Genomic DNA, 24,911 nt, shown 5'->3' with positions numbered 1-24,911 from the left:
CGTGAAGCAGCTGTTTGCATGGCTGTGTTTCGGTTTGAAGGGTGGGATATGGCGTGAATTTACAGGGTACAGAGGAATAACACCTGAGTCCTCAGGAACGGCAACGCATGGTGGGGTATCATGGGCGAAACAGTATACTCTGTTATGTCCATGGTACTGCTCATGTCTATAGGCGACGGTTATCACTTTCCATCAAGTGGGCCGTCAGCTTGTTTGCCATTCTAAGTTGTATAAAAAAAAATTCATTTCTGAATATAAAAACTACATTTTTACAACATCAAACTTATAATTATACTTATGTTTATGCAAAAATAACATTTGACGCCTTCACCCCATTTATTAAAACACCTTACACCACGCTTGACTATAAGGGGTTGCCAGTTAACATTACTCTATCTAAACTCTATATATCCACGTTTAGACAAATGTGCAGACTAACTGCCTGCGCTGGCAGCCAGCCAGTGCTTCATTGCTAACTATTGTACGATTAATTGAACTAGGATTTCATTATTAACTAAAAAAAGGTTATGATAGTATATAGTACAGCTAATGGTAAAAAAAATACTGGACAAAGCTTCTCATATTATATTATATAGAGTTTTTGACTGTGGTAGAGCCACGCTGTAATCCTATATGGTATTGCAGCATGAATGGGCCGGCTCGACCGGGGAAGTACCACACCCTCACAGAATACCGACGCTAAGTGGTTGCACTTTTAGTGCGATCACATTCCGTATGGTGAGTGAGGGAGTCCGGAGGCCCATCCCATACCCATCCCAAACCCATCACTTTCCTATTCCTAAAATCCTTTCCCCAACCCCGTCCCCCTATTTTACAACACGCAACCATGGCAGTGGAATTAAAAAAAAATAACATACCCCAGGGAGGTACCAGTAACCATGTTGCTGGAGAATCCTCCCTCGAGCAACCACGCTCGGGCTGCCCTGCGTATTCTGGGGGGGGCAAAATTCCGCTCTTTGGAACCAAGGGCAAACGGAGCAAGATTTCTACGGCATCCCCTTCGCTCAATGTGAGCTTCTGCAACATCAGGGGATTACATTCTAACCTAAACGCTGTCCACCACCACCTAGAAACGGCGCGGCCGGCATTGCTCTTTCTAACGGAGACACAGATGTCCTCTCCAAACGAAACTTCATACCTGACGTACCCGGGCTATAAACTTGAACATTGTTTTGTTTCGCGTGCCGGTGTATGCGCGTATGTCAGAGAGGATATCTGTTGTCGCCGCCTTGGAACTCTTGAAGGAACGGACCTGTCTATTTTATGGCTGCGTGTAGACTGCAATGACCATCCTCGCGTCTATGCATGCCTATACAGGTCCCACAGCGGTAACATCGAAACCGACCAACTCATTGAGCACGTCCAAATGGCTACAGATTCCCTGCTCGAACAGATTCCTTCCGCTGAAGTCGTGATTCTTGGCGATTTTAATGCCCACCATACCGAATGGCTTGGTTCACGTACAACCGACTATGCGGGAAGAACTGTTCATGACTTTGCTTTGGCTTATGGTCTGACGCAGCTTGTTTCCTCGCCCACGCGAATACTTGATGTGTTGGACCATACACCTTCACTGCTGGACCTTCTGCTGACCACCCACCCAGACAACTATGTGATTTCCGTCGAAGCTCCGCTTGGATCGTCGGATCACTGTCTGGTGCGGAGCGAGGTGCCTCTCATGAGTCCGATTCCACCACGTTCTACGGGTAGACGTCGTGTTTGGCACTACAGGTCGGCAGACTGGGATGAGATGCGGATTTTTTTCGCATCTTACCCATGGAGGCAGGTTTGCTTCGCACTGGGGGATCCCAACGCCATCGCCGATTCCATCGCCGATGTGGTGCTTCAGGGAATGGAATTATTTATTCCTAACTCTGTGGTACCTGTCGGTGGGAAATCCCAGCCCTGGTATGGAGCCTCTTGTAGAATAGCATCTCGCCTGAAACAGGAGTGCTTCCTAGCCTGGGCCAAAGGTGTGGCATCGCGAGATCCTAACATGAGTGCCCTTAAAAAGAAGTATAACTTTGCCTCTAGGTCCTTCAAAAGAGTTTTGGCCACAGCGAAGTCAGAGCATATTGGTAGAATTGGCAAGAGATTGGCTAGTTTACCTTCGGGATCTCGAGCTTTCTGGTCTCTTGCCAAAGCTGCACAAGGGAATTTCTGTCAGTCATCTTTTCCACCATTGCGCAGGGAGGATAACTCGTTGGCTCTGAACGCCAAAGAGAAGGCCGATCTCCTTGGATCTCTCTTTGCATCAAACTCGACGTTGGATGACGGGGAGAAACTACCGCCGACCATCCCGCGTTGTAGGAGCTCTATGCCGGATGTTAAATTCACGCAAAGATCAGTGCGTAGAGCACTTCTCTCCCTTGAAATCCATAAGTCGAGCGGGCCCGATGGCATTCCTCCAATTGTGCTAAGGACGTGCGCACCAGAGTTGGCTCCGGTTCTTACGCGTCTTTTTCGGCTCTGTTACTCATCAGGTATAGTCCCAAAGTTTTGGAAGACTGCTTTGGTGCATCCGATCCCTAAAAAAGGAGACCGCTCAGATCCAGCTAACTATAGGCCCATAGCTATCACTTCCTTATTCTCGAAAGTCATGGAATCAGTTATTAACCATCAACTGCTCCGGTACCTAGAGGATCGCCAGCTGATCTCAGACCGCCAGTACGGCTTTCGACGGAGACGCTCGGCTGGTGATCTTTTAGTTTATTTAACACACCGATGGGCAGTGGCAATCGAGAATAAGGGAGAGGCCTTAGCTGTTAGTCTGGATATTGCGAAAGCCTTTGATCGGGTGTGGCATAGGGCACTAATCTCAAAACTACCTTCGTTTGGGTTGCCTGCGAAATTGTGCAATTGGGTCGCCAGCTTTCTTAAGGAACGTAGCATTAAGGTCGTAGTCGACGGAGCATGCTCTGACTTAAAACCTGTGAATGCTGGTGTCCCGCAAGGCTGTGTACTATCTCCGACACTGTTTCTTCTGCATATCAATGATATGTTACAGATCAGTGATATTCATTGTTATGCGGACGACAGTACAGGAGATGCATTATACACCGGTCATGCAAAGATCTCGCGGGCACATACCGATGAGCTCCGGAACAGACTTGTGTCTGAAATCGAAACTTAACTCGATAAAGTTTCGATCTGGGGTGAACGCAATCTTGTTCACTTTAACCCTAAGAAGACACAAGTCTGCGCGTTCACCGCAAAAAAAGACACCGTTTGTCGTATCACCTCACTTTCAGGGCACTTCCCTTGATAATAAGTCGAGTCTGGGGATTCTTGGCGTCGATATATCTAGCGACGTCCAGTTTTGCGGTCATCTGGAGGAAAAAGCTAAGATAGCTTCCAAAAAGTTGGGGGTGCTCAATAGGGTGAGACGGTATTTCACGCCAGAAAACCGCCTGAAACTGTATAAAGCTCAAGTGAGGCCACACATGGAATACTGTTCTCACCTGTGGGCAGGAGCGCCACAGTACCAACTCCTTCTGTTAGACCGCATTCAAAGTCGGGCAGCTCGAATTGTTGACGATCGGCGTCTTACTGTCCGGCTCGACCCACTGAAACTGCGTAGAGATGTTGCATCTCTGTGCATCTTCTACCGAATTTATCATGGGGAGTGCTCTGAAGAATTGTTCGGATTGATACCTGCTGCAGATTTTCACCATCGTACAACCCGCCATAAACTAAAATTTCATCCCAACCATCTGGACGAGTGGCGGTCCTCCACCGTGCGTTTTTCAAGGCACTTTCTCCCACGCACAACCACTCTTTGGAATCAACTTCCAGCAGCAGTATTTCCGAACCGATACGACAACATAACCTTCAAGAAAAGAGCATATTCCTTTTTAAAAGGCCGGCAGCACACCTGCAATGCCGTAGGTGTTGTGGGTGACCATGGGCGGCGGTAGTCACTTACCATCAGGTGAGCCGCATGCTCGTTTGCCCCCTGTGTTGTAAAAAAAAAAAAAAAAAAAAAATATAGAGTTTCAAGAATTATTAAAATTACATTATTACTTCAACTGCCCTCTAACGATATGCTTTCTCACTTGTGTTGACTAGAAATAGTATTGTGTTGACTAGAAGCGGTCTCTGTCAGAGATAGACTGAGACTTTTACCAGAGGGAGACTTTGTACAAAAGTCGAATGCTTGGGTACTTCTGTCCTATTCATGTTTCAACCGTGAAGCAGTTGTGTTTGCATGGCTGTGTTTCGGTTTGAAGGGTGAGATATGGCGTGAACTTACTGGGTACAGAGGAATAACATCTGAGTTCTCAGGAATGGCAACGCATGGGGGTATTATGGGCGAAACAGTATACTCTGTCCATGGTACTGCTCATGTCTATAGGCGACGGTTACCACTTTCCTTCAGGTGGGCCGTCAGCTTGTTTGCCATTCTAAATTGAATAAAAAAATAAAGATAAATCCACCCTTGCTCACAACATTTATAAATGTATTATGTAACTTATGAATGCAATAAAGAATATATATATATATATATATATATATATATATATATATATATATATATATATATATATATTTAGCAATAAATCTTATTGTAAATAAAAAATATAACAAACACCAAAATAATTCGTATAATTAAATAGAACAATTTATACAAGATCTCAGTCTAACAATAATTTGAAAAAGGTACGACATTAATATATTCAGAGATGTGTTCGAGCGCGCGTCTGACAACAAAATGGCCGATCCGTTGGTTTTCGTCCATTTTTATAGTTGCGGCGAGCGGTGGGGAGACTCGAGTAGGGGATACCGCTAACACGGCCTCTCCTGACGAAGCAGCGTCCCCGATGCTTTCTGGACACGACTGTTCCACCTGGTTCTCGATCTAGCTTAGTCCAAACTGTAGGTCTTTCTGATAGGGTTCGGACTGCTGTCGAGAGGCGGTCGATGCCAAATCTTCATAGCCTGTAAACCATAAACCAAAGTTGGAAATTCATATCTATAAGAAATCATGCTACCACACAAGGCTTTACGCATGATTTAGTATAGTAGTCCAACGCCTTAAGAGGCTTCATATATATAGGGTCCAATAGTACACTCGATGCCGCACAAGGCCTTACTCGAGGATTAAAGATACTTGATGCCACACAAGGCCTTATACGAGGATTATAGATACACTCGATGCCACACAAGGCCTTATACGAGGATTATAAATACACTCGATGCCACACAAGGCCTTATACGAGGATTAAAAGTACACTCGATGCCACACAAGGCCTTATACGAGGATTAAAAGTACACTCGATGCCACACAAGGCCTTATACGAGGATTAAAAGTACACTCGATGCCACACAAGGCCTTATACGAGGATTAAAAGTACACTCGATGCCACACAAGGCCTTATACGAGGATTAAAAGTACACTCGATGCCACACAAGGCCTTATACGAGGATTTAAGTACACTCGATGCCACACAAGGCCTTATACGAGGAGCACAGGAACACTCGATGCCACACAAGGTCTTACACGAGTTCACAATTGCTAATCTAGACATTTCAATGTATTTTCAGTAGATTACGTGACGAGTTTTGTCATAATCAGGCTTAAAGGGTTAAAAATAGTCAAACAGCACAGTACTTACTTATTACCGATATGAAAATTTGTAAATGTTAGGATGTTTTTAAGATAGTTAAATAATTAACTGAACGGGGTTTTGATTGAATCTTCGGGACAAGGTGGCTATAAACAAACAAAATAAACTTGCAATCGAAGAAGGCTTCACAGGTCTCTGGAGATCTAAGGCAACTATTTTTTGTGCGCTCGGCCGTACCTGATCATTACCGATTGTTCTCCCAAGATATTCCACTTCAGTGGTAAAGAAGTTACACTTACGCAAATTAATTTAAAACCCGGCTTTTGTTAGTTTTCTAGAACAGAGTCGAGCAGAGTCAGTCCGTTATCTATACTATCACACTGAGCAGTAATACATTATCGATATAAACAAGTACACGCTTCCCGAGTCGATAAAGCATTTCAGTGTATCGGATATGATTCGTTGATAGACAACTGGCGCATTAGCGAGTTAGATTAGGGCATTTTGACGTATTCATAATGCCCTTCCAGCGTTACGAATGCAGTCAAGTGCATTGAGTCCTCATTAATTTTGATTTGATGAGAAACTGTCACTTTTCTTTATTACATTTTCCAAGTCTGTCAATATGGTCCTCAATTAAAGGAAGTGGGTATCTATTTTTTACCGTGACATTATTCAAACCGCGATAATCTACAACCATTCTGTCGGTACCGTCTTTCTTTTTTACTAATAAAATTGGACTGGCGTACGAAGATTCTGAATCACGAACTATTCCTTTATCTTTCAGGTCACTAATGATATTACGCACGCATAATTTTTATTCATATGATAATTTATACGGTCGATAATTAATGGGTTCGTTACTAGCGAGTCGAATGTGCATTTCTCCGGTATTGACAGTAGTTGTCGCGGTACCACTGAGAAAGTATTTCGAGTATTTGTTCAACACGGACAACAATTTAACTATCATTTTTACATAATGGTGTATAAATCGAATCGAGTTGCACTGTCGACTCACTATGTATAATATTGTTTACTGAGGAATAGTTTCTAATTACACGCAGACTGTCGCCCGTTCGGATATAAGCAATACCCTCTCTATTCAATACATCCGTACCAATAAGTACCGGCGTACTAAGATAATCGTGGGGTACTATATAAAAATCTACTTCTAATGTGACGTCACTAAATTCTACCGGTAATGTAGTGAAATAATCAGAGCGCATTTCTACACCGCCTAAACCGCGTAATATCTGAACACTAGGGTACCTAAGACATGAAAATGTTTAACTAGGTCATTTGAAATTAAAGAAACGCTCGATCCGCTGTCAATTAAAATATCTGTGGGTACCCCGTGTATTACTGCCGTTATGATGGCCCCTTTTTTACGATTATTTATTAGCTCACTGCAAAAATTTACATTAGCTTCATTACGTGACTCAGAACGTTCCCTTGCAAAGCAATTATCTGCGGAATGACCTAAATTTATTTATATAAAATTAAATGTATTAAGTATTTTTTTTTTTTTTACAAAATGTACATGTAAACTAAATCTGAGCGGATTTCATCGAATTGTGTGAATCTGCGGGTACTAAGACATTTTTATTTGAATCTGGGGTATCGATTTTAGATCGCTTTGGACAGAATTGACTTTTGTGACCGATCAAATTACAATTATAACACCTAAATTGCTTATCAGTATCTACAATGGATCGTTTATGATCTCGATTAGTGAATGAGGCATTAACTGATCTATGATTACGTATCTGGGAAGTGTTGTGGGTATTTATGCGATTTGGTTTTGTATAGATAGATAAGAATTCAACTACGTTCCCTGGATTTAACTTTGCATTTATTGCGGCAGCACGTATCTGGGGGTCTTTCACTCCTCTAACGATTATTGCGCATAAAAGTTCTTCACTCAATCCATTTACTATACGTAATCGCAACAAAGATCTACGAGCATAATCTGCATATGTAGGGTAGTTATCCGAGTTTTTGCACATTACATCGAAAAGTATATTTGCAATATCGACGCGTCGTGGGCACAATGATTTCAGTTCTAATTTAAAATTTGACCAAGTGCGATCATTGCTAGTCCATTCGCATAGCCATGACCTAGCCTCACCCTTTAATGATAAACCTACACGAGCGAGGCACTGCCGATCGTCCCATTGGTTCAGCGAACGAGCTCGATCCACCTCATCACACCATTCGTCAACATCGCGAATACTCGGATCGAAATCAGATATATAGTAATGTGTGGATCTCACCGGATTAATGGCATTGAGAGCGTCAATGAGACGCTCCGTGATGTCCGTTGACACGGAGCCAGTGGCACTTGCGATACTGTCATCGCTACGCTGCACGATGGTTGCTGTAGGTGGCGCTGGCGTAGCGGAAGCGGATGCTGTTTCAGCTCCCGCGTCCCCCACAGAAGTTATTGCTGGGCGTAATCCTGCGATAACAGGACTACTGGCTCGCTGCTCCAGGGTTGCCAGACGACCGAGGACTGCATCCACTGTTGCAGCTAGGTTTCCTAAATTTGGTTCGGAAACTGGCGGAGACGCGCGCTCTTGTGGTGGTGGTGGGCGTCGTCTACTCGACATATTGTTACAACCAAAAATGGCGTTCGCGGCTTGAACGGCCTCGAATCCCACTTCTGATTTTAGCAATAAATCTTATTTTAAATAAAAAATATAACAAACACCAAAATAATTCGTATAATTAAATAGAATAATTTATACAAGATCTCAGTCTAACAATAATTTGATAAAGGTACGACATTAATATATTCAGAGATGTGTTCGAGCGCGCGTCTGACAACAAAATGGCCGATCCGTTGGTTTTCGTCCATTTTTATAGTTGCGACGAGCGGTGGGGAGACTCGAGTAGGGGATACCGCTAACAATATATATATATATGTATATATATATATATATATATATATATATATATATATATATATATATATATATATATATATATATATATATATATATATATATATATATATATATATATATATATATATATATATATATATATATAATATAATACAGAATTTATAATTATTATTTTAACCTAGTATAGTTTTGAGATGATTGTCTAATTGTTCCGTTAAAATCCGACAAAAAGACAAAGCGAAGACACCATAAGTATGGCACTTGACACCATGTCACCTTCAGAGACATCCAAACATATTGTGTTTATTTAATATCTTTGCAATACGTGTATTTCTTTTTACAATCTAAAAAAATGGCACGTACGTAAAAATATGACGTTAGCACATTTGCTTAACGGCAAATTACGCTATATCAATTCCAAACCTATTTTAGGGATAATCCTTATATATATAATTGGCTTTAATTGACCACTGAGCCCGTTTAGTTTATTTGACTTAAAATATAAACATTACGTTTAAATAGGGATTAAGGGAGACGACTAAGGAAAGACAGTTAAAGGCCGGTATGATGATGATGAAACTAAACGGGAATAATATAAAGGGATCGTTAGTGATGGAATCTCAAAGGCACATTGCTAGCAACATTTCCTGTCAGGTCGATTTCCACCGGTTTCCCCTAGATCCCATCGTGATTGATTCTGGTGGAACTCCTTCACGATGGGCCAATTTATCTGCTTTCATCCTCACCTATCATCTCTCACTGGTGCATCACTGATAGGACAATAATACCGATAGCGCTGGCAAGAAAGGCATTCTATTTTCACTTCATTAAAAAATACACAGATATCAAATTATTTATTTATTTATTTATAAAAGATATACAAACAATATGTTCACAATAATTAAATAGACTATATACAACTATTGTACACTGCTGTATCCGCTGACATTGATGCTCCTTTCCACTTTGGTTTTGCTAGAAGAAAACTCTATCAGAGTTAAGCTCGCCTTTGTACTTTTGTTTACCTCTGTCATATTTTTATAACTAATGTGTACAATAAAGTATTAAATAAAATAAATAAATACAATGTTATAAGTAAATATGTAATGAAAAATTACTTTAAAAATGCTTAAATCTAAGTTTACTTGAACAAAAACGTTTCTTTCTTTCTTTCTAAGCTTAAGACTAGATGAACATATCAATTAGAGGCGTATACAGCTTTAACAGATAAGTGTTAATATATACTAAGTAACAATTATATAATTAGTGAAGACTAAATATAAATAAATAAATTATTAATATTAATGAAGGTATAAATAGATATATCCTGTCAGCAACAAATTCGTACAAATTGAAAAACTACAAAAGAACATGCAGTTAATTATAAAATTATAATCAAGCGTTTAATTTATTTACCATTTATCAAAAGCTGCGGTAATAATTAATAACCATTGTACTCGTATGTATTTTGTACTAATATAAAATAACTGTAACTGGCGACGTGCTGAAGAAGGGCCAAATTAAAAGTACCCGTAACCGGCGAGCGTATATGAAAAGATTGATGTATATGGAAGAAGCGAAAGAGGTTTGTTTGAATCGAAGCATTTGGCGTTCCATTGTTTCTGCCTACCCTAATGGGAGACAGGCGTGACAGATATGTATGTATGTATAAAATAACTGTACAGTTCTGGATCCCTTTGCTGTTTCATTTAAAATGATCAAATGTGTTCGTTTGATTAACAAATGACAATTAATGTCAGTACGGATTTGAATTTGTGTTGGACTTCAAACCGAATTATACTTAATTGAGCATAATATATATTTATACAAAATATATATTGGCCAACCTGTTCCTTACAACCTGTATATATGTAAAAAGAAATCCTTTCAAGGAATAAGTTCATATGTATATTTGCATGTGCATATTTTCGTTATAACCAATATATATATATATATTAAAAGTAAAAGTACAAGAACATTTCAATAAATTACCAACGAACTTGATAGTGCCACCGTTCTATACACCGCTTTACCTTCTGAAGTTCGCAGATTCAATTCCCGCATAATGCAAACATTTGCATGGAAATCAACATTTTTTTGTTTAGCAATAATGGCCATTCATTTACCACATCATTAGAGGATTAATCTCTATAGAGTTATAAAAAATAATTTAAACATTTTTACTGACCTACGAGTAGATGTTATTTATTTATTTATTTATTCGTTAGTACATATATGTGTACATGGCGGACTTAATGCTAAAAGCATTCTCTCTCAGTCAACCGTAGGGAAGTGTCAGAATACTTGAATGCGTTACTAGTAATTATTGATATATATACATACTAAAATTACATATATAAACGAATAAATATATATGAATAACAAATATACTTACACATATATGACATATACTATATTATACACGAAATTGAGAATAATATAAAGCACTTACTGCTTGGATAAAGTAAAAAAGTGAGCGTGAATGTTATCTAGCGGATGCCCATGTAGTGACATTATTATGTCTTTTTTATTTTTCGATTTTTTTTTTATTATTATTTTTTTTTTGTTATTTGATTAGAATTATTTTGTTTAATTCCGCTACCATTAGTATACGTGTGACTGCCAACATTCGAAAATTGGCCACCACTATTATTATCAATCTCCGACTGCCATTTTGTTCACGCACGTTTTGCAAAACGTGCTTAACTTCTAAACGGGGCATCTTCAGGCAAATTCTAAGATTGCTGCTCGGAGCCTAGTATTAACCGTTTGCCACTCAAAATGCGAAATTAAAATATAAATAAAAATCGGTCCGAAATTAGAGTAACCACAAAAAATACTTTTGACAAATGAAATGAGTTTCTTAATTCTTTAGCCTTTAGCAGTCATCTAAAAATATATTTAATATTCCAAACCAAACATTATTCCAAGAAAAAATCCGTCATATTTTGTCGACTTGTCAATTTTATGTAATGGCACAGAGTTTCTAGTAAAAAAGACGCTCTGAGGACTGTTTATTAAATATGTCAAGTGAGAAGACGTAAAATAGGGCTGTCACACACCCAGCAATATCGTTGCCAATTCCGTACGTAAAGAAAAACAGAGACGAAACACAAATAACGTACGTAATGATTTATTTATTAAAACAAAGGCGCTTACATCGTAAACCTTCTCGCTGGAGGATCCGCTAATAAAATGTTCACTGTTACAATTTACATGCATCGACATAATAATTTAGCGTAACCACCGAGTCCCTTAGGTCGTAAATACGCCGCAATCCGTTTAATGTTATGTTTTAATCAAAATTCTATATTTTATAACCAAGTTTGTTCTATTTATACACAGCGATAACATAATAAAGTTGCGGGCACACCGTGCTATGTTGTTAGAGTTAAATTGAAATGCTAAATTCAAGATTTTAATTTGTAAAACATATTTTAAATACATCTTAAAAGAAACAAGAATGTCAGACAAGAATAAAAGAACGTAGTCATAATGTAATAATGTTAATAAGTATAAATAAATATTCATCTTGTCAAATTTTATTATTTAAAAATTTACATAATTTGAATAATTTAATAGCATTTATCAATTAAGATTTTTTTTTTCAATTTAAGCTTATAATTCCTTTTTATTTTACCAATAAATCTAAACATTTTTGCTAAAATAATTTGAGCTTCCTCTAACCAGAGGGAGACTTTGTACAAAAGTTGATTGCTTGAGTACCTCTGTCCCATTCGTGTATCTACCGTGAAGCAGTTGTGTTTGCATAGCTGTGTTTCGGTTTGAAGGGTGGGATATGGCGTTATTCCTCTGTACTTAACAGGGTACAAAGGAATAATATCCGAGTCCTCAGGAACGGCAACACATGGGGGGTATCATGGGCGAAACAGTATACTCTGTTTATGTCCATGGTACTGCTCATGTTTATAGCCGACGGTTACCAATTTCCATCAGGTGGACCGTCAGCTTGTTTGCCATTCTATGTTGTATCAAAAAAAGAAGGTACGTAGTGACAGCGTGATCACTTGTCAAATTTTTTTAACGGATTTAATGGAATAGTTACTATCTATCTGCGGCAATAATACTAATGAAATACTAGTTAGCCATCGTGATGACTACACCTGGAACTCATCACGATGACTTCCAGGGGGACCACAGGGAGGTCGACCTGTTATCCAAACACGTTGTTGTGGAACTACGACTTTATATATACAGGAAAGACAGATGATCTAAACATCAAAAACTTTCTAAAAATTTAGCTTTTAATAATATTAATCAAATAAGTAGGTCGCACGATAGACAATTTTGTCACAATTTTGGCAAACAAGCTGACGACCCACCTGATGGAAAGTGGTAACCGTCGCCTATAGAGGTAACTACCATATCACACCCTTCAAACCAAAAAAATAGCCATGCAAATACAACTGCTTCACGATAGAAACACGAAAGGCACAGAGGTGCCTAAGCAAACGACTTTTGTATAAAGTCTCCCTCTGGTAAAAGTTTTTTCCGTGTGATGACGGATTGAGAAAGAATGCAAAATGCCATAAAAACAGACTAGGGAAATAAAAAAAACTTTGTACAAAAATGCATGGACATGATAACGATAAAACCTATATTGGGCACTTTTATGTAAAAAAAAAATAACGTTAACAGGAATTTAAAAATTTTATTTCAAAAAAATATTACGGAAATAAATTTGCAGAACTACAGCGGAAAATAATAAACAATACACAATGATTTGAATGAAAAAAAAATATACACAGAAAATATTGACCAAATTTTTAAACAAATTAACATTGCACCATCATAACATAACATTCATCATCATTTCAGCCATTATCCGTCCACTGCTGGACATAAGCCTCCCCCATAGACTGCCATAAAGAACGGTCCTGAGCCACCTGCATCCACTGACTCCCTGCAACGCATTTCAGGTCGTCACTCCATCTAGTGGGGGGTCGTCCTACACTGCGTTTACCCGTACGTGGTCATCACTCAAGAACCTTCCTTCCCCATCGGTTGTCGGTTCTTCGAGCTATGTGACCAGTCCATTGCCACTTCAGTTTGCTTATCCTTCGGGCTATGTCGGTTATTTTGTTTCGTTTGCGGATATCCTCGTTTCGGATTCTATCACGCAAAGAGACTTCGAGCATAGCCCTCAACCTTCCAATGGTAAACACCATAATATTGCATGAATCATTACAATTCATCCGATATTAACATTTTTTTTTAATAATATATCACTTAATATACGCGAAGGTAAAATACATTTGAAATAAGAAGTCATTTCTTTGAAGTTCGCAATAAAATGTATTCTATGAATTATGTTATTACTGCAAAGAATTATATAATTGTTAGTTTCAAAGAATTTGTACAAAACCAGTACAAAATCCAGTACAAACTACCACCTACGACGCCATATTACATTATGGTATTATAAATCATATCATAAATAAATTCTGTGGATTGAATACACAAATCTCTCACAACTCAATTCTAACTTCCTAAGAACTATTCAAATAACCTCAAGTGTGTTTCGTACCACTTTACGCCATCGTTGTCCTTATGCTTAAAAACATAAGATCCATATTGGGATATCTTTAGAATAATAGTATTTATGGTAAAACATGATCCATCAAAGGTTGTCAGGATAAATCTGGAGAACAGATGTCGATAACGGTGGTCCCACGTTGGGCGCCAGTTAACTTTCCTACATTTATGTTCGCATTTTTTATAGAATCCGACCTATTTTTATGTGCAACCGGAACACAAAATTTACTTGAAAAATCAAAGACTTTTAAAGTTAAGGCCGTAGATATTTTTGTAAATTATTACCTATGAACTTATTACATAAAATAAAGCTATAAATAATAATTCAAATAGCTTTTCGCATGATAATGTAGTCTAGTGGTACTATTCCGAATTGCAGTAATATATTCCAGGAAACTGTTGAACTTTAGTTATTCATGGAATAAATTCAAACCCTGGTCCTACTAATGAGTAAAAAATATTAAAAAAAAATTATTAAAAATTATGAAATTGTTAAAAACGTATGGATATTTAATACCATTAGTAAACTGTTATTGAGTTACGTTTAAACAGTTAAAGTTAATTCAATGAAATTTTGCACATTTGCATAGATTAATAGTACAGACTACTTTATCCTAAACTAGCTGTCTGTCCCAGCTTCACACGGGTATACTAATGAAGATAATGATACCAAATCTTCTCTTTACAACACAACCGTGCTTTCGTTCTGTATATAACATGAGTATATATATATATATATATATATATATATATATATATATATATATATATATATATATATATATATATATGTGTTATTATCATTAACATGAGCGTTTTTTATCTTGCGTCAAATAGCTACGTTGTGTTTTTCTTTTCTCATCTACCCTAAGACCGCCTTTTGTATTTTCTAAGTGTAATATTGAGGCATTCCAAATGTGGACATGGAGGAAAACGAAAAGGATAAGATGGACAGAAAAACTAACGAATAAGGAAGTCTTGAAAAGGGTGAAGGAGAAACGAACATTAATAAAAACAATAGAGAATAGAAGAGGCAAAATGCTGGGCCAACTTAAACGATATGACAACTTTTAAAGAGCATAGTAGAAGGAAAAATATAAAGCGAAGAAGGAAGAGGAAGACTGAGGAATAACTACACGGGACAGATTAAGGAACTAGATGCCATATCGTATAGAGAGGTCAAGAATATGGCCTGGGATAGAGCTGGCTGGATGAAGATGCATGAGTTAGTTGCACCGACAAGAGGAAACTCTTAAATGAAAAGAAGAAATGTAATATATATATATTAAATATTATTCTTTAAGTGGTTTTTTGATGTGAGTTTGCAATAATTACTAAATAAATAAATTGTTTTTTATATTCACTCATCCAAAAAAAAAAATTACCAACTTGACAATTATCCTTACTAATTACAAAAAAAAAGAAAATAAAATTGAATCAAAATTGGTGATATTATAACATAATATATAATGGGAGACAGGCGTGACGGATATGTATATATGTATGTATGTACTCAAAAAAAAACAAGTGATCTGAAAATTCTCTCCCTTTTTAAGTAGCTTACGCTTTACAAAATACAATATTGCTTAATGAGCCATACAGAGAAATTAATGATGTAACGACATGTTACTGCCCGTACATACAACAAATATATCCCATGCATTTCATTGTTTATTAAATACAAACACGTATTTCCTGTTTAATTTTGTTGCTTCACAAAGAAAATGTTATTGGGAGGAAGCAGTTGAACAGAAATTTAGGAAAAACAAAACAAAATTAAACAGATGTTTGTACGAATGTTGCGTTATCTCCTATCGAAATAAAGTTAACATATATTTAACATACAACAATAATTACAAGAATAATGAATAATATAAACTCATGTGAGATGTGCATTTGTTGCAAGCAAACATTTAGAAATATTTACCATATAAAATTAACATGTTTAAAAGATAAATACAAACAAAAAAAAAACACAAAAGGGGCAAAGCAAATAAATTTTGTACAAAGTTTTTCTCTAGATTTCATACTTGGCTATTATAAATGGCTTTGTTAACATCTGTGCATTATTATTGACAATGTAGCTATAGTTTTCGTAATAGTATTGTTTAATTTGTTTAATTTAGTATTGTTTAATTTTGTGTTTCCTTCACTTGTATTACATTTGTGCAAACTTTAGTGGCTGTCAAATTATTATTTAAGTGTATAACTATGTATTGTTCTAACTGTCTGTTTGCCTTAAATAAATAAATAAATAACATTCTTGACCATTGACAAAAAATGGGCATTCCAAGCGATCGGGTCGACTCAAACATGAATTACTGCTAATAAATTATTTTAGCGATTAGTGGAAACGTAGAGTGAATTAAATTTGAAAGTGAATAAAATTAATTGTCGGATGAAATTAGTAATCGAACAAATTAGTAGTCGAATGATTTGAAAATCATTCGAATAATCCGAATAATTAGTAATCGAATTAGTAAAGTTGTGTATTACTATGCTTCATGCATTTCCATTCTTATATAGCATTAAATTATGGAGGGAGATACTTTTTTATGCAACTTAGAATGGCGAACAAGCTGACGGCCCACCTGATGGACAGTGGTAACCGTCGCCTATAGACATGAGCAGTACCATGAACGTAACAGAGTGTACTGTTTCGCCCGTGATACATCCCACGCGTTGCCATTCTTGAGGACTCAGGTGTTATTCCTCTGTACTCTGTAAATTCATTGCCATATCCTACCCTTCAAACCGAAACACAGCCATGCAAACACGACTGCTTCACGGTAGAAACACAAGTAGGACAGAGGTGCCCAAGCAAACGTCTTTTGTACAAAGTCTCTCTCTGGTAATTTTCAGCAGTGGACAGTTAAAGGCTGACCTGGTGATGATGATGATGATAGCTAGTAGCAATGTAATGTTATTATATAATTATATTATACGCTGTGCTGGTAATTTGATCCACATAATAACAAAGTTTGACAAAGTTTAATTGATATTTTACGAAGAACCCTCGTCACAGCATTGTCATTAGGACATTATTTGCCAGATACGGAAAATATATACGCTTTATTGGGGCCCATAAATCCCAAGTTCGAATCCCGGCCAAGTTCTTTGAATTATAAAATTCATTATTTGTATAAATTAAAACTGATTAAGGCCGACTCTGAGACGCTATTTCACTAAACCCACTTCTTAACCTAAAATTTAATTTGATTATTAATTTATTTATTATTCACTTGAAATATGAAATACAATTTTGTGAAATTATGTTTTTATGTACCATCATATGATTGGGGGGAAAGAGATTGTTAGCAATGGCGTTTGACAGTCCCATTTCTAAAAATATACCCTATTAGGTCGACCTATACGTGGTTCCCCCTGGAAACCATCGTGAACAATTCTTGTTGAATTCGTCACGATGGGCTAACTGAGCTGCTTCATCCTCACCTATTATCCTTCACTAGTGCCCCGCCGATGTATACTGATAGCGCAGGTTACAAAGGTTACCATTCCATTACCACCCATTAAAAAAAACATCATATGATAAAATTATAATAATTTTGACATATATCTATTAGAAAACTAGTTCATATTATGCATTACTATATATATTATACGCACGCACACACGCACGCACGAACGCATGCACGCACGCACGCACGTACGCACGCACGCACGCACGCACACATCATTAACATCCTTACAAGCTTAAACCTAAATGTAAAACCATACTGTGCGATTCCAAAGAAATTTTCTCCCATCATCGCTCAAATTATGGAATAAACTCCCTGCCGAGGTTTTTCTAGAGACTACAGTATGGAGTTCTTCAAAAAGGGTATACTAAGGTTTCTTCAGGGTCAACAACGCGCACGTGACACCCTTGGTGTTGCAGGCGTCCATAGGCTACAGTGATTGTTTACCATTAGATCGGCTGTACGCTTGCCCTTCATTTTTTTTATACCACAAAGGTGACAAACCTTTGTAGTATAAAAAAAAAATTAATGATAAATTAAAAGATTTGGCACCTTAGAATCGACCGCAATGCCACTCATTTTGTACTTCGTAGGTCACCTGAAGTTGTCATCTATTAAACCATGTCAGAAGTTTTCATGCATAATGATAGCGGCTTGGAAACTATCGCCACCAGAGAGCGCCACCCTCACATATTATCAATAGTTATCAATATATATAATTACTTGATATATTGGACTTGGATATATTGACTTGTAAACTTGCCGAGTTTCGCAGAATGACAATAAATTCTTTAAAAAGTGTTTAATTATAAAATTTTATTATGTTTCATATATTGTGATTGCTAAGGAAGCGAATTGGGAGATTATTAAACTCCCTTAGTTGGTAAATATAATAAATAAATATATAAAATTTTAGGTTCTACGTCTCGAAAATCAGATTTTAGTTTTGACACATTTTTTTTTATGAAACTTAGAATGTTATTATAAGCTGATAGAAAGTGGTAGCAATAGCTTCCAGACATGACCAGTACCATAAACATAACAAAATATACTGTGTTACCTATGATAACCTTCATATGTTGCCATTCTTGAGGACTAAGTTGTTATGTTTCTATATTATGTAATTTCATTGCCATCTCCCATCCTTCAAACCGAAATATAGTCATAAAAGCAGAACTAGTTCACGGCTGAGACATGAATGCGACACACGTACCCAAGCAGGTGACTTTTGTACAAATTCTCTCTCTGTTACTAACACGAGAGTGTCTTGCTAATAAAAAGAAAAAAAATCCAATTAAAAAAAAATTTAACACTGGTTATTTTCAAATGACTTCAAAAAGAAAAAGGTTCTCAATTCTCTTTTTTTTTTATATTCGTTACCTCATAACTTTAGCCGTTAACCGTCAGTTATATACAGATTTGATAAGTTCTTTTTTCAAAGAAAAGGATATTTTTTAGATTAATTTCATAAGCATTATCTATTAGTTTTTACATTGATATTACATTATTACGTTTTGCTATAGATGAAGTAATTTTTTTTTTTTACTTTTTTTTTAAACAATCTTAATTTATTTAAATTACATAAACACATGCTTACATGTGCTCCACTTGCCACTAAGTTCTTTACATAATTACAGGAGAATTATTACCAGCGACAAGAATATCTATGTATGGTATAGTCGTACTTACATTATTTCGGGGTGACAACGTCGCTTGCTACTTTGAAAACAACAATACTAATTAACAAAAACAATTTCCCGTCAAAATAGGTTAAAATGGGGGTGGGAGAGAAATGGCCGCCAATAATAGAAGCAAAGTTCGTGAGAAAAGCCCAATTATAACTTTAGGCGGCCGCGAGCGAGTTGCGGTGGGGGGTGTAGAATCAGGCACGTTTTAGTACCAGGTATTCCACTTTTATTTATTTATTTATTTATTTAAATTTTAATGCACAGTAAAATTCTATGTATATATGGCGGACTTAACACCGAACGGTGTTCTCTACCAGTCAAGCATTGGGCGAACCGAGAAATACATAGGCGGTGCACTTTTGAATAGAGAAAAAAATAAAGCAATACTTGATAAATTCATATAATATAAACATACACATAATACATACTTCTACCAGAGGCAAAACTTTGTACAAAAATCGATTGCTTGGGTACCTCTGTCCCATTCGTGTTTCTACCGTGAAGCAGTTGTGTTTACATGGCTGTGTTTCGGTTTGAAAGATGGGATATGGCGTGAATTTACAGGGTACAGAGGAATAACACCTGAGTCCTCAGGCAACGCATGGGGAGTATCATGGTACTGCTCATGTCTATAGGCGACGGTTACCACTTTCCATCAGGTGAGCCGTCAGCTTGTTTGCCATTCTAAGTTGTATAAAAAAAATTTGTTATTGTCTGTCTCACAGTATGAACAGTCATTACCCAACAAATCTTCAGCTAAATGAAAAGCCATAAGTATACGAGTTTCTTTTTCTATTAAAAAAAAAGGGGGTAAAATTTACGAGAACCATAAAAGTTACGACATTATCTCGGCAGGCGTATGTATGTGTACACGTAAAAATAAATTACTCTTTAGAAGTAAAGTCTGTACACACCGATGTATTCATGTAAACTTTGTTAGATGGAAGATTGTGTAAGGATAGATTCATCATCGTCATATCAGGCTTTAACTGTCCACTGCTGAACATAAGCACCCTTGGTGAGTTTGGTCAGTAGTTGCCACGCTTGGCAGGCGGATAGGCAACAGGCTTTCGATATGTTTTAAGAGGGATGCTGCTGCCCATTCCTCGTAACGATAGATTATGGCAGGGAAATTACAAAATACTTACAATCACATCATAGTTGCCATGTGGTCCCAGTATAAAATTGGCCAGCCCTTCATTTCCAGTAGGTGTTGTTATATCACACAATACAGTAAACACACAAGAGAGCTCTCGCTAATAAAGTATTTTATTCTATTCTAAACTGTGCTATAAATTTATTGGATTTCGCAAAAAATTCAAACTTAATATTCATTTGAGAATTTCGTTAAAAATTTTTAGCAATTACCATTTCACAAATTACGGATCTTGTGAAACAGTACTTCCAGGAACACTGTTGGACATCTGAAACATTTTAATTGAGATAGGTTGAGATTAGATTATACGTCAGAATCTTAAATACAGATTTGAGATTTGGACTCTCTAGTCTCTATCTAATTAATAAAAGATTATTTAATAGAGAAATTAATTTCCGCCCGCTACTTCGTGCTATAAATTTCAGAAATAGGTAACCAAAGGTTTACCAGATAAGGTTTACCAGAGGGAGACTTTGTACAAAAGTCGATTGCTTGAGTACCTCTGTCCCATTCGTGTTTCAACCATGAAGCAGCTGTGTTTGCATGCCTGTGTTTGAAGGGTGGGATATGGTGTGAATTTACAGGGTATAGAGGAATAACACCTGAGTCCTCAGGAATGGCAACGCATGGGGGGTATCATGGGTGAATCAGTTTAGTTTATGTCCATGGTACTGGTTTCGAATAGGATTTTCTTTTCAATAATACATATTGAATAACCGATATTATTAAAGTAATATATAGATATTGTAACCGCAATACATAGATGTTGGCATATATTATCCACCCCTAGTACTAAGGTACCCATACAGATGACTATTGTACAGTCTCTCTCTCTCTCTGGTATATTTCAGTAATAAATAATCTTCTATACTTATAATAAATCTGTAGAGAAGTCAATTCTGTACATGAAATATATTTCCAAAATAACTATCAGGCGGTGATTAGTGATCGATACTGATACCAAAAATGCAATCAGTAAAATTTTTGTCTGCCTGTCTGTATGTTCGTTATAGAAACAAAAACTACTCGACGGATTTTACCGAAACTTGGTACAATTATTCTTCATACTCCTGGGCAGGTTATAGTATACTTTTCATCACGCTACGATCAATAGGAGCAGAGCAGTGAAGGGAAATGTTGGGAAAACAGGAGAACTTACTCCATTTTTTAAGCTTCCGTCGCGTGTGCAGCCTTAATGGCCACTTTTTAAAATGTAAAAATGTCCACACGTGCGACGCCTGGACGGGCCACTAGTTGAATAATAAATTATTTCCTCATTATACCACAGAGTATATAATCTTATATGCCTCTTTTCACACACTATAAAGTTGAAAATGCTAAAGCACATCCCAAGTGGCGTTTACGACGTTGTAAAACTAAAATCCGCACGTGTTAGTCACTGGATCGTGGTCAGTACTCCCCAAGGGTGTTGGCCACTTTCATAAACCGTTACTGCAAATTTATCACTGTTGATAGACCATATACCACAATTAGATAGTTTTATTTTATACCACTGCGGTGGCAAACAAGCATACAGCCCGTGTGATGGTATGGACGCCTATGGACGCCTACAACACTAGGGGTGTCACGTGCGCGTTGCCGACCCTGAAGAAACCTTAATAATTGGGCAATTTATTATACACATAAATATTAGATCGCATCTCTTTTATACCGATTGCGTGGCAGCAGTAACAGCATTCTGAGGACACTATGTAATAAATACGATAGCCCGATCCTCTCATTGTGGGTCAAAATTATTATAGGGGCCATAAAATAAATTTTGTATTTTTTTTTCTACTAACATAGTTTAAGTCAATTGTTACTAACAAGAATGGATCTTTGTAATCTATAAATAAAGAAATATTATTATTGTTAGTTTATTTTCAATTTATACCTTATATATATATATATATATATATATATATATATATATATATATATTGTTAGAATATGTGTAATATTTAAATACACTATTGCGATGAATAATTTTTTACGTATATACTTATTAACGTAACAGTTACGCAGAAAACTCGTGGACCTTACTTCGTATCTTAACAGAAACCGTTAGTAAATAAATAAGTTCGAAAGAAAATCCGGCCACATCATTTAAGATATTTTTGCCAATAAATAAAAAAAAAAAACTTTATATAACATTTTCAGCGATGGATCACTATACTTATTATTAAATGAATATATATTAAATAAAAATCTTAATAATATTAATATATTTGGCAAACGTTGTTTTACCATATACATTATTTCGAGAACTATATATGAAAATTCATCGTACTACAATTGTTATATTCGATCGCCATCTTGCAACCCTATTGCGGAATATAAAAATCGCGATTAAAAAACAGTTAATCGTAAAAGCGTAAAAAATTTAAGTTGTATGTATTTTTCAATGCTGACAAAAATAAAAAAAAAAATATTTAGGGGTGGGTCAGCTTTATCATTGAGGGATATGAAAAATAGATGTTGGCCGATTCTCAGACCTACCCAATATGCACACAAAATTTCATAAAAATCGATAAAGCCGTTTCGGAGGAGTGTGGTAAAAAACACCCCGACACGAGAATTTTAGATATTAAAAAAAGCTTAAGAGAATTAGTTTGTTGGTACATCAATATTGTTCGACCAGGTGTCGTGAAATATTACCATACACGTAGTGTTTGGCATAAAAAAAGGCTTAGCTTACATTTCCAGTCAACATGTTCAAGCTCAAGGTCAAGGCCATGCGGATAAAGTCACATAAGTAAATAAATGTACTCATACAATGGCCAATCTTCCTCCACCATTGTACTCGGATAATATAACTTAACGGAATATAATTCCTAATTTGACAGACAATGGACGTACTATCCGCTAACTGCATTGCAACATACTATACTTGCTATGTTTGTCATAAAAGACATTAGGCAGGTGCCCTTAATCCATTATTTGGGGTAGCCACAGTAGGTATGATCCTTTGGGTCTCCATGGATGTCGCCAAATATACATATAATCATCTGCGAAGATTCAAGCTAATAGAAGACAATAATAATAATAACAATAATTTACGACGAGAACCTCGTGAAAGCCAAAGAGATATTTTTTTTTATACAACATAGAATGGCAAACAAGCTGACGGCCCACCTGATGGACAGTGGTAACCGTCGCCTATAGACATGAGCAGTACCATGGACATAACAGAGTATACTGTTTCGCCCATGTTACCCCCCATGCGTTGCCATTTCTGAGGACTCAGGTGTTATTCCTCTGTACCCAGTAAATTTACGCCATATCCCACCCTTCAAACCGAAACATAGCTATGCAAACACAACTGCTTTACGGTTGAAACATGAATGGGACAAAGGTACCCAAGCAATCGACTTTTGTACAAAGTCTGATAATATCTCGACTTGGTTTACGAGGTGACCGAAATGTGGGTGTGACGTCCACCGAAATTATTCCAATTGTTTTGTCGGTGAACGGTCTTATCCCACCTAGTCTGGAACAACATCTCAGACGGTTGGGATTCTGAGGCGGCTCACTCTCGGGAAAGATGCAAAAAGCGGTGCTCTTAGATACTGCCCGCATTGTACGCCGGTTTCTCTCCCTGGGGCCCTGAACCCCAGCCGACTGTGCTTCTGCCGGGGTTTAGTTGCCATCTCCTCTCCTTAAGAGGGCGGCAGATTTGAATTTTTGGAAAAATTAAAAAAATATATTCTAACAAAAATGCGTGTTAACACTGATAAAGTAATAAGGAGTGAAGAAAATGTTTTGTAAATTTTTTATTTGTTACTGTTTTTTTTTTTCGATGGATTATAATGGTATGGTAACCAGTGAGGGATGATCGGTGAAGATGAAAAGGCAACTCAGTTAGTCCATCGTGACGAATTCAACGATAAATTAGTTACGATGGCTTCCAGGGGGAACCGCGTGGAGGCCATCTTGATAAGGTATATTGATAGCGATGGGGACTAACGTCCCCATTACTAACAATTCCTTCCCCCATGCGATGCTGTTAGCGGGGGTGACACTTTCTTTAATATAATAAAGTGTCATATTAAAAATTAACGTTTTTTAACGTTATTTCAAATATTCACCACTAGATGGCGCTGTAGCAATATTAAACGGCGCTAACGTTTAATATGAATCAGTATGTGAATTCTCGATGCTAGAGAAAATCTCTTCGTGCCTCAATCTATTGAGTAAGGAAATTATTGGGCCTTGGTAACGCTCGGCAATGTCCTAAATTGGGCGAACGTATTTTTGTAGGGTACAGGTCGTCCCCTCGAGTCGCTCGCCTACTTTGCAAGTGGTTCGGGTGAAGCGATCTGCCCTTAATATTTTTTACACAGACACTAAATTGATTATATATATATATATATATATAATAAATCTTTTATTTTCAGATATTCTGATTAAAATTTCCTTTTAATTAATTACAATTTTTGGATTATTATTTATACGTACAAATGATTATTATATTTATAAACTATACATTAACTACAAAAAAAAAAAAAACAATTTAAATCATTTCATTATAAAATCTT

General features: G+C 36.8%; 1 protein-coding gene and 1 non-coding gene across 2 annotated transcripts; one reads left to right on the top strand and one right to left on the bottom strand.

The window, feature by feature from the left end:
• Nucleotides 1–4,610: 4,610 nt before the first annotated feature.
• On the bottom strand, nt 4,611–8,502 carry LOC128200443 (uncharacterized). The gene is made up of 2 exons (XM_052893858.1): nt 7,862–8,502; nt 4,611–4,959 (listed from the first exon to the last, which is right to left on the bottom strand). The coding sequence occupies exons 1-2, from the start codon at nt 8,195–8,197 to the stop codon at nt 4,885–4,887; spliced, it is 411 nt and encodes a 136-aa protein (XP_052749818.1). The 5' UTR covers nt 8,198–8,502; the 3' UTR covers nt 4,611–4,884.
• A 16,047-nt stretch (nt 8,503–24,549) lies between these two features.
• LOC113512213 (U12 minor spliceosomal RNA) lies at nt 24,550–24,699 on the top strand. Its single transcript, XR_003402135.1, has one exon. It is a non-coding gene; the product is annotated as a U12 minor spliceosomal RNA (small nuclear RNA).
• Nucleotides 24,700–24,911: the final 212 nt, after the last annotated feature.

Source organism: Galleria mellonella, unplaced genomic scaffold (assembly GCF_026898425.1).
Source record: "Galleria mellonella isolate WM207_F2 unplaced genomic scaffold, CSIRO_AGI_GalMel_v1 utg184, whole genome shotgun sequence".
Taxonomy (NCBI): Eukaryota; Metazoa; Arthropoda; class Insecta; order Lepidoptera; family Pyralidae; genus Galleria; species Galleria mellonella.
This window is presented reverse-complemented; position numbering and strand designations above follow the sequence as displayed.